Raw genomic sequence first — 11,463 nt, forward strand, 5'->3', positions numbered from 1 at the left:
GACTTGGGAGACGGCGCACTAAAGAGGAGAGGAATGTTAGAAAGGTAAAAGGGGGAGGGGGGAAAGGGGGGGGGGGGAAAGGGGGGGGGAAAAGGGGGGGGGGGGAAGTACCTCATCATCGTAGACAAACACCACGACGACGGTATCGCGTCCAACCTTCTCAATAGCGTCCAAGTAGCCCAGCGCATCGACCTCGTCGAAGCGTCCGTACCGCCTGACGCTGGGACTCGTGCGCCGCGTGCGGATATCGCTCGTCTTCTGCAGTTCCAATCTCCGCTGCTGTCTCCAGCGCTCGATGAACTCCTCGTCGTCATCGCTGGCGCTGTCGCCGCTGTCGTCCTTGAGGAACGAGACTGTGCTCGCGCGCTTCTCCGCCATCGACTGGCTGCCGCTCCGCGCGCCCTTGCCCCGCCAGCTGCCATTCCGCCGCGCCTCCTCGAAACTGCGCGCGTCCGCGATGACGCCCTTCACGCCCGTCGTGCGGCCGTGGTCGAAGTCGCGCGGTGGGAGGCGCAAGGTTCCTCCCCCGCTGAGCGTCGGCATGCGCATCGTCTCGTCGATGCGCCGCTGTGTGTACTCGTCGTCTTCGTCGAGGTCGCTGTTCTCTTTGTCGTGCCTGTAGTCGTCGTCGTCGGCGGGATGGCGATCGAGGCGTTCGCTCGCGGAGGCTTTCGCGATGATGCTGTCGAATTCTTCTTGTGCGTCGGTTCTGGCCGCCATGTCTGAGTGGTTGTGATGACGGTCTTAAATGTCAAACTGGTCTTTCCTTTTTGTCTCTTTCTTTTCTCGTTTCCCCCTTTTTGTTGGAGGCGCGCGTTGGAAGGCTGAGACTCGTGCAGGAAGGATTCGCTCGCGAGATGAGGTTGTCTGAGAAATTCTCAATGCTGCGGAGGGAGGGATTGGGATTCGTGGTGGTGAGTTGGGCGACGGGGGTCTCGGTCTCGCTCGTTACTAGGGAAGAACAAAGCGCGGCAAGGTAAGGCAAGGTAAGCCCTTGGCGTTTCAGAGATATCTTAAGAAACTTTCTTGTCGTGTGACGGTGTGGCCTTCCTTATGCCTTTGTCTTGGATTCTGGGATTATCGAAGGCTCGAAACGTGTTCTCCTATGGGCAATGTTCTGGAAGAGAGGCGCGAGCGGCCTCCTGCGTGGTGATGAAGGAGGAGAGTAAAAATAAATCAAATCCCAGCCCTGCAACGCCGTACTCCGTAGATCCCAAGGCGGTGTGTGGCGCTGGAGATCTGGCTTCTTGGTTCCTGGTGCGAGGGTGGGATGTTCTGCTGTTATCTGCGCTGAAGGGGGAAGATCTTGGAGTTCTACGCGTCTGCCCGCAAGATCCCGTCCTCGCTTTCGGCTCGTTACTTGACCTCACCTCACCTCACCTCTACCTCTCACTTCACCCCAATCACCAATTTCCAATCTTGAATTCATGGTTTATCATACAATATATCGCCCTTCCGGAACTTTCTCAAAGACCCCTCCTATTCCCTCTCTCCTCACCACCATCACTATCTAGCCCCAGGGGTACATACATTACATACATACATACCATCCTCACTCAGCCCTCCATCCTTCTCCCTCCTCGCCTCTCCCTCACGTACAGACTTAAGGTATTTCAAACTAGGTATTACATGATATTACATCCAGCACAACCCAAGGAAACCCCTCCTCTTCCATCCCTACACTCCTTATCAACAAGTGATATACTTCTAGTCAAAGCCGTAAAACTACTCTTGTTCCTCCCTCTATACGTAATATATATGTATTATTAGACAGGTCATGCCAACTACCAAGGTGCTGACGAGGCGCTGCGGTGCGAGGTGAGACGATAGGTCTGGTGCCTTGGGACTTGGGCTTGTTGTCGTGGGAGGGGTAATGGTATAGGGCTGGCTGGCTGCTTGGTTGCTCCTGGGTACTACAGGTAGTCGGCATTGGGACTCGGGAGGGATCTAGTTATGTATATACAGAGCTTTAGCTCGTGGAACATTAGTTGGCCTGCTATGATTCTTTATCCCTTGTCAGCTTTTTCAAATCTAAAGAGAAGCCTGATGGCACTGCACATAACAACAGCACGAGGGAAACAAAGCAGTCTATCGATTTGCAGTATTAGTTCGACTATCGTACAAGCAATGTGGTGACCGACGCCAGATGATTCCAAGTCAGCGGCCGAACGGCGACAAAGCTTGGGTGAGAAAAGTCTCCACTGCAATTGTTCCCTCCAGCTTGACAGAGGCTACACACACCCAGGGGTATTCGTGCAGGAGGCCTTATTTCATTTATATCCACATAACGCGATTCTTTTGGGGCTCATTCTCCTGCCCCCACTCTCCCCCACTCCTCTCTCTCTCCCCCTTTCTTTCTCTCTCTCGTGATTTTCAATGGACCGAACCCCCCCGAGGCGGCCTCGAGCTTTTTGACAGTGGGGGAAAAACAAACAAAGAAAAGGAGCAAGTCGCATGCTAGAAAGGAAACAGGACCAAGGTATCGTGTGCGAAGGGGGCGAAACCGGAAGTCTCCGCAGGATATAATCGCAAAGGACGACCCGGGCTAAACGACGCAGAAGAAAGAGCAAGCAATGCAAACAAACCGCCCATACAGACAAAAAGGTATGAAAGTGAAATTATTGTGCACAGAATCAGATGCGCATGTAGCAGTCATGACCCTCTCGCCCGAATAAGATCAACCGAACTGTCTAGTGACGAACAACTGCTTCGCTAAACGTGGAGATGCTTTCGTGACTTCGTCCAGTCGACGCCCCGTCGGAGAGATTATTAAGGCGTGATCGGTAGGTGATTAGAGGAGAGAGCGGGCCGCGGGTCCCATGTGACGTGAAAAGCTGCTCTGCACAACTTCAAAAAGAGGGGGATTCCTGTCCGCGGTTGTCGTGGTGTTAGGAATCTTACATAGCCCAGATTTTGAGCTTAAAGAGCACGGAGTTAGCCTCTTGTATCCAGGGAGCAGGATCAGAATTCTGTACTCACCAATGAATCCCATGATCCAGTGCACAAACTCATGCCGTCATTAGAGACACCCAAGCAGCTAACGCGGTTGTCGTGGCCGACTAGTGATCCAACCTTCTCTCCACGGGTGATATCCCAGACCTAGATGTTGGAATCAGCCTTGTTCACGTTCGTAGAAGCGCGACAGGAAAGGCCGCTACACGCTGTCCATACCTTGCACTCAAAATCGTCATAGCCCGCAAAGAGGAGTCGGCCAGAGACTGAAGTAGCGACAGAGGTAATGCCGCAGAGAATAGAGTCGTTCTAGGTAACGGGATTAGCGAGTGATCACGATAGGCAAAAGAAGCAGACATACTCCATATTGGTTTAACTCGCGATCAGCACGGATGTCAAAGAGTCTGCAGGTAGCATCGTCTGAACCAGTGACGAAGGAGTGGCCATCAGGGAAGAATTGGATGGCGTTGATGTCTGATTCATGACCCGCAAATGTCTGAACAGCCTTGCCAGCTCGGATATCCCATAGTTTCGCGAAGGCATCACAAGCACCAGAGACAAAGGTGTTCTGGTTAGTGGGGTTGATGCTAATGCTCATAACATCTCCTAGGTGGTCTGCGAACTCTGTGACCTTTGATCCCGTCTCAATATCCCATTTCATACAGGTCATGTCGCCAGAGGAGGTGAGGATACTCCGGTCATTGATAAATCGGCAGCAGGAGAGGTATCCGGAGTGTCCAGAAAGCTCCCTAGCAACACGGGTCGGACCGTCACGGTTTGAGTTCAGGTTGTAGATTGAGCAGATATTGTCAAGACCACCACAGGCGACATAGTTACCGCTGGGAGCGTAGGCGCAGGTCATGACCCACGAAGATCGGAGAGGAATGGCATGGACTTTGTTGGTGGTGTAGGCATCCCAGATAATGAGCTTGCCGTCTTGGGATGCTGATACCAGATGTCGTCGATCGGTCGACCAGTGCATGGCATAGATCTTGGCAAGATGGCCCTTCAATGTCTTCCTTGTCTTCATCATCTGGTTCTTAGGGAGAGGCTCCTGCTGGCTCTTGGCAATGTTCGCAACTGTTGATAGTTAGCAGGCCATTGGAAATGGCATCAAATAGGAGCGCGCCAGAGATGGATTGAGCTCGCTATAGATCTGATGAGACTTACGCGTGCCATCTGCCAGATCATCCTTCTTGCGCTTTATCCTATCCTTGAGGTTCTCAGCTTCGCGACGGGCCTGCTGGATGCGCGTCTGCATCGCCTCTGGAGATACATCGTTGGACATGGTGGCCTGCGGATGGAGCAGCGACGTTATAGATCAGCAGGACGGGGGGCGGTGGATGCTGAGATTAGAGATTATTCGGGGGGTAGGTAGGGGGCTCTCAGCGCGCCGGACGGGGAGAGCGAATCCTCCGGAGAGCTGTGGACAAGTGTCGAGCAGACAGCTGGGCGGGGAGGGCGATGGCGATGGCGATGGAGATGGAGGAGACAGAAGAGACAGAGGAGATGCGGCTTGCGACAGGACAGGACAAACCGGTGTCGAGGCTGGACGGGGGGCTTCAATTGAACGAAGTGGAAAGTCGGGTGGAGGGGGCAGGCGAAGGGAAGGGGGAAGGTTTGCTGGGGAGCCGGTGGGAGGTGAAAGAGCGCAGCAATTGGGGAAACGATAATTAACCGACCGACACTAGGCACTGTTAGGCGCCTTTGGTCTTCCCGGCTCGATGTTGCTTGAGGCAAGGTATTCCTGACGGCGGTATATTTAGGGAGAGATCTGCCCGCTCCAGAAAAGTACATATATCTCTACGTCTGCCTTGCGGTAAGCAGCAATTGGCAGTGGCTCGTCTCTCTCGGGCATTATTGCTAATGGTTCCCCTTCTCCAGGAATCCGTCGGCGCGAGAGGAGGGCCTCCTGGGCGCCCGGCTGCATGGGCAGGGAGACGGACAGGGAGAAGCCAAGCGCAGTGGGCTGCCGCTGTCGAGTCGATGCGCGCCAGCCATACCAAGGCCAGAGGGAAAAGCCACCGATCATCTCATCCGCACCAGACACCCGCTGCGGGTAACGGAGGAGTAGTAAGGGCTGCGCGCGGCGCACAGTCCAATATTACATACAGAGTATACATACGGAGTATACATAGAGGATACATACAGAATTACATAAGGTACAGTGCTTTATATATGACTGCTGCAGCGCCGTCCCGAGTACAGGGCAGGATAGGAACTGAGAAAGGGGCCGCGGAGAACAGCCACTGCGGCACATAAATCGCCGGGCGGATTGGATGGATTCTAGAAGCACAGAACAGAGGGGAGAGGGTAGGAAGGAGGAAAATACTACGGAGTACAGAACAGAAACACCGTCTCGATTATTGCGGAATACTGGGTGAGCTACGTTGTCTCTACAGTGCTACACCGTCCAGGCTCTCCTCCTCCGTGCTCGTTTTTCCAATTTATGGAGATGGGCCTCTGGTTTATTATCTCATGCAGGCGGGAGCATGGATCTGGTGCTGGTGGGACTTTAATTTTACGCCTTGCACCGCATCTACGACCACCACGTCTTTTGGTAGCTTGTACTGGAGTAGTACTCCGTAATATAGTGGTGGATAGGGTCAGGACCGGTATGTACGGCTACGGAGGGGATTGTTAATACGAAACTTTCTTCCTTCTGTCTTCGATTCTTATTAATCCATTATTACAGACACACTCTGACCAGTCCCATATGATTGCTCTGTAGCCAACGGGAGCCAACTGTGTTCTGGAGCCTCTCTGGAGCCTCTGTAGCGCGGTCTATCCGAAGATACCGCCCGATCATACCGGCGGGGGAGCATTCCGCGGCACAGGTGGGTAGGTCGGTATACTAGGGTTCTGTAGGGAGGTATCCAGGTACATGTATGATGTCTCTGATGCTCTCTTTCACACAGAGCACAGATATACAGACATTAAGTAGTTTGGTTGTATACATGTACATGTACCTCCGGATTGATTGGTGAAGTGATAAAGAGACAGACGCCTCCTCTGAATCAGATCACTGGCTGCCGGCGGGAATCCTGACTAATGCTTCATCCCTCAATCCTTAATCTGTTCAGACTTCAGAGTACCGCCCGCAGTTCATTGGACTCTCCTCTGCGCCATGATCCATCTTCCTCCGGCTGCCAATGCCATTTACCAGTCTGCGGCGTCTCGTACAGCCCCGCAACTTGAAGAAAAGACGTTGCCTTGTTGACAATGTAGGTATAACTCCGTATTAATGACGAGGGCACCAGATATCAAGTATATTGTAAGCCGTAAACTTTAAAGCCAGCTTCAACGGTTGGACCGTTGGACCGACGCAGCAGTTCACGGTTCGCCCAGGTTGAACCCAGAGCGCTGCCCGTCCCAACCCGGTCTAGCCTGAAGTACTTCGGCGCCCTGAGCTACGACGACTCGGCCGGAGGAAGAAGGTCCCTGAGCACAGTGCTACTTACAACTTACTACAACTGAGGCATCTGTCTGGGTATCTATCATCTCATGATTCTGATCACAACCAGCTATTTGTCAATCTGACTCTGGTCTCTGACCCGACGGGAGCACTCTGTACCTCCAGGACATCGGTGCGTATCTCTCATCTGGTCTCTGGTCTCTGTCTCTGTCTCTGATCTAATCATCGCAAAGGGAATGCCGAGCCGAACCCTTCGCAGAGCGGCGAACCACTCTCCTGACCTCAGATTCCCAATAATCTACCTCGTACAGTGCAGTACCACTCCGTACGTGCGTAATACCGCTACAACTACCACTACTATACTCGCTTCCTTGGTCCCCGATCCCCCCCTGCTCTACGGCTTCATCCTCCGGAGACCCTACCCATGTCTGAGCCAACACTTACCGAGTCCGAGCGAAGATTGGCGCCAGATCGCGTCCTAATCGTCGGCCGACGAATGACAATCATTGCCCTTAAGCCACGGCCGTGGTGGACCAGAGCCCAGAGCCGTCAGAGCAGAGCCCCTGATAATCTGATCTGAACGTGACCCAGCTAAGCCCGTTCCTACGTACAAGTACCGACTTGCTGTAGAAAGTCAAGATATTGTACGAAGCGCGACAGGAGAGAAACCTCGTGTGTCGCATACGTAAAAGCTTCACAGCACAATAAGTAGGTACAGTATTCCCAGGTATGGAAGACAATCTATTGCAAATATCCAAAGTACTCCGTACACACAGACATCATGGTACGTAAAAAGCGTTGGACTCCCGATATCTACCCGAAATTGAAGGAAGCCCTGCCATTTACTGCCCTGAGTCCCTCACCGCGCTGACAGCCTGGCAGCTGACTGGCAGTCTTTGAATAATGCACATCATATCTGATTCAAGAGCGCCGGCAGTTGCATGCCGACCCGCGCATTCAGCCGCAAGTGCTTCATGAACTATGGAAACGGGAGAAAGGGCGATTAGTGTCCACCTATGAGGGCCCTCTGATTGGAATGCCTCTTCGGGAGTTTGACCATTATATTTTGCAGACGTGAGTGCTTTTATCCATTCTGACTCTCCTCTTTCCTCCAGCTTTTGCTGCTACGATATAATATATACGCTCTACGCAATGGTATGTCGTCTCTACCAACCCTGTCGCCGGGGAATTCCAAGCAGACGGCATCATTCACGCGAACACCGGACGGTTCTCTGAGCCATTCCTTTTGCAGGCATTGCAAAGGCCAATTACGTCCAGAGTCCTTAAATGTATATCAGCCTTCAACTGACCTCCCTGAGGAGCGACCTAATTCTTTCGATCGACCAGCCTTGCCCGTAGTAGACCTCGTCGCTCATATCGCCCAGAGAGCGTGGTTGGCATCAACTTCTATAGAAACTCAAGAGTAGGGGACGTCTCGATCTTCAACCAGGCTTTCGAAGCAGCGGAAATCAAGACTGGGAGGCACCACACACCTGCCAAATGCTCTTGAGTAAGCCATGGACGAAGATGCCGCTCTCTTGCAAGCAGGTTTGAATCGGCCGTGTAGTCAATGTACGAATGGATATATGAAACAGCAGATGGTGAAGAGAAAATTGGAATTTCAACTTTCTTTGGGCTGTGGTGTGCATGCCAAGAAGGTTTTGGTGGACGGAGACTGGATGCTATATTGGGTTGAGCACGTTTCCAAATCCCTCTTCAGTCATTTTGAAAAGCAGAGGATTAAGGTATACTAACGACCGGAGCCTGTTAATGACAGTAGTCTCTCTGATAACTAGACACGGTAAATGTCGGTGTCTTTGGGAGAAGCCTGTCAAATGAACAGTCACTTACTTCAGAGAATTGTGTGTTGAGCAGGAGGGAGATCTGAGTGTATTGATCTCATCCTTTGGATAGGAGATGATAGGAAGAACTTAATAGAGTTGATGTGGCTACAGTTCTACAAAACGTGAGTAGCTTCCCCGCGACAGGAAGCCCAAGGTATGTCGAGAAAACCCAAAGCTGGTGACTATAGCTTTGTTTCAATTCAACGTGTTGCTTATTTCTCTTTGGTATTCCTTTAGATTGGATATCCCTCCCGTAGTTTCAAGTGGGCTTGAACAAGCTGTTCTGTTTTGTCGATTCCCCATGGTTTTAAGTGAGTTGGGAAGGCTAGTGTCATTTATGGGCTCTTCTTGTCGCCCATGAGGGTTGTCTGCTCTCGCTAATTCACTTTAAGTGAATCTTCTTGTTGACCAAGGTAGTTATCTGCTCTCGGCAGTTGTTTCACAGACACAACCCAAAGATATCAACAACCATCCTACACCCACGTTCGATCAACTTCAACACCCCACACAACTCGTGCAACTTCTGTGTTATTAACATAGGACTCCTTTCTCTACCTACACAGTCATCTGCCTACGCGGTCATCCTTGATTTGAGTCAAGTGAGTGATTACTCCTACACAATCCTTTCAACCGATCTAGCTCTTCGATTAGTTGATCAGGGAGCAACCAAGACAATGGCGCAGGTTTACAAGGACCGATACGCCGAGACTCATAGAGAGCACCGACGTATTATCGACCAAGTAAGTCCCGATCTATTGTTGATTCCCTAGAATAGCCTCTGCCGCATCGGCGCAGTTATTCATCCACTTCAGTGCCAGCTCCAGTATCTCTTGCAGTGCACTCTCCCTATAACATCTGTGACGAAGCTGACCAGACTCTCAGGCCTGCCAGGTCATTCAGTCACGTCACTGGAAGACGAAGAATAATGCCATCGACCAGATCTTCGATCTCTATCAGAATGATCCCCGTCTCAGCAAATTTCATAAAGCTCAGATCTCTGGCCTCCTTGCAAAGTACGGAGATGATACTGATATTGAAATAGCAGAATATGCCTTGGAGTGTATTAAAATTGCTAGACAGATCATTCGTAAGGAGAATCTCCCCGAAGGTAGCAATGGCCGCCAGGCAGTTGAGGACCTGGTTTGGGATGCCCTGGACACTCTCAAAGCTAGGGCCTCTGAGATCGAAGTTTCTGACAATATGGCGCAGTATCTTCGGAACCTGGAGCAGGTCGGGGGACGCGTGACTGAATACGATGACGACGACGACGACGAAGAAGAAGAAGAAGAAGAAGAAGAAGAAGAGAGCGATGATAGTGACGAAGAGGAGAATGATACTGAGATGGAACTCGATGGAGGAGAGGGCAATATGAAGCTCCAGACATCTCAAGCAATTAACATAACAGTTTCCTCTCTCCCCGCATTCCCGTACAGTGGTAATGCGAAGGCCCTCGAGAAGAGCATCACGCTGCCTGGTAAACTCAGACTTCCTGCCAACTACGGCGTTCAACATTTTGCTGATCCCGATATGGACGAAGTCAATATCAACATGAGACACGAGGACCTCAAGCTTGTCGGACTCTTCCTCCTGCTCGTTCTCGACGATCCCCGGGAGATGGAAGCAATGGTCCTCTCCTACGCCATAAGCAAGAACCTCACGATCATGGAATTGGCGGACATGATGACCAACGCCTACGGACCGAGGGAAAAGACCCACGAAGAAATAGAGATGGAGACGCAGATGCAGACAACACTCCCCCCACCGGCTCTAACTCGTGTCTTCTTCCAACCATTGGCCCTCCGTACGTTCACCCTTGATAATCCTCAGACCCGCAATACTGATAACTCTCCAGGTCCACGCGAACTACTCGAAGGTGCTGAGGCAATGCAGGAAGAGGAACAGTTGTAATGGGATTTGATACTGAGATATCTGATGGCTTTGGTAAACCCCCCTTGTCCCGGATTTAAAACCCTCTGTACAGATCCCTCTGCTAACTCCTCCTAGTCTAATGAGATAATGACCTGGCATCCGCATCATGATATGGAGGAACACTTGTTTAAGATTACTGTAATGATTGTTTCTAGTTCATGCTTTTTTTCTTTTTTCTTTTCATTCCTTTTTTCTCTTCTCCTCCGGACGATCGATCATCAATCAGCAGAGCAACCAACCAACCAGCGAACAATCTGCTCCTCAAAATCAAAACGAGAACAACTCAACAGATCCCGGATCCTACCTAGGTACTCGATGCCTTATTTTCATGTCGTTCTTTTTCTCTGTCTCTTTCTTTTCCTTCTCATCGATGAACGATCATGACCAAAGCAAGCGATGAATAGATGGATGGAGGATGGATGGATATTCAATCCACGCCTTTACGAGCTCTAGCTCTGACTCCCCTCCACTTCACCCAACTGGACTCAACTCAATTCAACTCCCCTCTTCCCCACAAATCGATACATAGTCTTGTACTAATAAGATAAACCTCACCTCTCTTCAATACAAAAATTACAAAAAAAAATTAAGCTACAAGTAGATTATCTCTTCTGTGACTGTGATGCTCTGACGGCTTGTTCAATTTTGTGTGCGTTGTTGGGGGGGGGGGGGAATTCGCTACCCAATGCAATACCCTAGCTAATACCCACGCAACTATGCTTTTGAAAGACCGACCAACCAACTCTTCTGATAATGATGCCATGCTAATAATGCTGATTGACAACAACAACACCCCCCAACCCAACGCCCCAACCAGAACCAGAGCCAGCCAGCCAACCAGTACCTTATAACTTCCAACCATGCAATCAGCCTATCTCCCAAAAATTCCCTCCCAAAACCAGAACCGAAACCAAAATTTCAAATAAAGAAAAAAAAAAAGGGAACGGCTAGAAGCCCGCCGCACCATCAATACTAGGAAAATCCCCAAGCGTCATATAATCAAGAAGATCCATGCCTCCGACATTCACGCCGTCCGCGGTCTGCGTGATAGCTTGATCGTTGACGTTCTGGAAGAAGGCCGCGCCTGGAGGCAGGTACCACATCTCGCTGTTGTTGTTGTTCCAGTCGCCGGGCTCGCCGAACATCTGGTCGGGCATGTCGGGTCCGTAGGTGGAGCCTGGGGCTTGGGCGTAGGGCGTGCCGCTGCTGGGGTAGTAGGCGCCTTGGTTGAGATCGAAGGGCGTTGCGGAGACGGTGAGATCAGCTGGTTTTTTTTGTGTTAGGATTGTGGTTGACTTTCTTTTTTGGGAATTGGGGGGGGGG

The 11,463-nt window shown here is 51.1% G+C and overlaps 5 protein-coding genes across 5 annotated transcripts in view; 2 read left to right on the forward strand and 3 right to left on the reverse strand.

The window, feature by feature from the left end:
* The window catches only part of M430DRAFT_60151 (hypothetical protein), an 11,543-nt gene extending 10,622 nt beyond the window's left edge, over nucleotides 1-921 (forward strand). Inside the window, exon 9 of the mRNA XM_024868844.1 lies at nucleotides 125-921. Within this exon, the coding sequence (XP_024718968.1) occupies nucleotides 125-726 (602 nt within the window). The 3' untranslated portion in view covers nucleotides 727-921. The remainder of the gene's footprint in view (nucleotides 1-124) is intronic.
* A 1,715-nt stretch (nucleotides 922-2,636) lies between these two features.
* M430DRAFT_124774 (hypothetical protein) lies at nucleotides 2,637-4,421 on the reverse strand. The gene is made up of 5 exons (XM_024861927.1): nucleotides 4,123-4,421; nucleotides 3,314-4,032; nucleotides 3,172-3,261; nucleotides 2,980-3,099; nucleotides 2,637-2,918 (listed from the first exon to the last, which is right to left on the reverse strand). Exons 1-5 carry the CDS (start codon nucleotides 4,238-4,240, stop codon nucleotides 2,898-2,900), a joined length of 1,068 nt encoding a protein of 355 aa, XP_024718969.1. The 5' UTR covers nucleotides 4,241-4,421; the 3' UTR covers nucleotides 2,637-2,897.
* Nucleotides 4,121-4,793, reverse strand: M430DRAFT_263220 (hypothetical protein). The gene has a single exon (XM_024865371.1). The coding sequence runs from the start codon at nucleotides 4,747-4,749 to the stop codon at nucleotides 4,312-4,314; it is 438 nt and encodes a 145-aa protein (XP_024718970.1). The 5' UTR covers nucleotides 4,750-4,793; the 3' UTR covers nucleotides 4,121-4,311.
* Nucleotides 4,794-9,180: 4,387 nt separating this feature from the next.
* On the forward strand, nucleotides 9,181-10,454 carry M430DRAFT_263254 (hypothetical protein). The gene is made up of 6 exons (XM_024865372.1): nucleotides 9,181-9,198; nucleotides 9,257-9,298; nucleotides 9,421-9,685; nucleotides 9,749-10,012; nucleotides 10,064-10,152; nucleotides 10,216-10,454. Exons 2-5 carry the CDS (start codon nucleotides 9,260-9,262, stop codon nucleotides 10,117-10,119), a joined length of 624 nt encoding a protein of 207 aa, XP_024718971.1. The 5' UTR covers nucleotides 9,181-9,198; nucleotides 9,257-9,259; the 3' UTR covers nucleotides 10,120-10,152; nucleotides 10,216-10,454.
* A 345-nt stretch (nucleotides 10,455-10,799) lies between these two features.
* M430DRAFT_36182 (hypothetical protein) overlaps nucleotides 10,800-11,463 on the reverse strand; it is a 4,011-nt gene continuing 3,347 nt past the window's right edge. The window contains exon 4 of the mRNA XM_024866885.1: nucleotides 10,800-11,404. Within this exon, the coding sequence (XP_024718972.1) occupies nucleotides 11,088-11,404 (317 nt within the window). The 3' untranslated portion in view covers nucleotides 10,800-11,087. The remainder of the gene's footprint in view (nucleotides 11,405-11,463) is intronic.

This window comes from Amorphotheca resinae (genome assembly GCF_003019875.1).
Source record: "Amorphotheca resinae ATCC 22711 unplaced genomic scaffold M430scaffold_9, whole genome shotgun sequence".
In the NCBI taxonomy this organism is placed as follows: Eukaryota; Fungi; Ascomycota; class Leotiomycetes; order Helotiales; family Amorphothecaceae; genus Amorphotheca; species Amorphotheca resinae.

Bases quoted from the DNA above. Each gene is read 5' to 3' on its own strand.
- M430DRAFT_124774 (XM_024861927.1), bottom strand. From the start codon at position 4,240: ATGTCCAACGATGTATCTCCAGAGGCGATGCAGACGCGCATCCAGCAG. The intron at 3,262-3,313 runs GTATGTCTGCTT...CCCGTTACCTAG, and splicing joins GCGAGTTAAACCAATATGGA to AACGACTCTATTCTCTGCGG. The intron at 2,919-2,979 runs GTGAGTACAGAA...GTGCTCTTTAAG, and splicing joins CTGGATCATGGGATTCATTG to CTCAAAATCTGGGCTATGTA.
- M430DRAFT_263220 (XM_024865371.1), bottom strand. From the start codon at position 4,749: ATGTACTTTTCTGGAGCGGGCAGATCTCTCCCTAAATATACCGCCGTC.
- M430DRAFT_263254 (XM_024865372.1), top strand. From the start codon at position 9,260: ATGCCTTGGAGTGTATTAAAATTGCTAGACAGATCATTC. The intron at 9,299-9,420 runs GTAAGGAGAATC...AATATGGCGCAG, and splicing joins AATTGCTAGACAGATCATTC to TATCTTCGGAACCTGGAGCA. The intron at 9,686-9,748 runs GTAAACTCAGAC...ATATGGACGAAG, and splicing joins GAAGAGCATCACGCTGCCTG to TCAATATCAACATGAGACAC.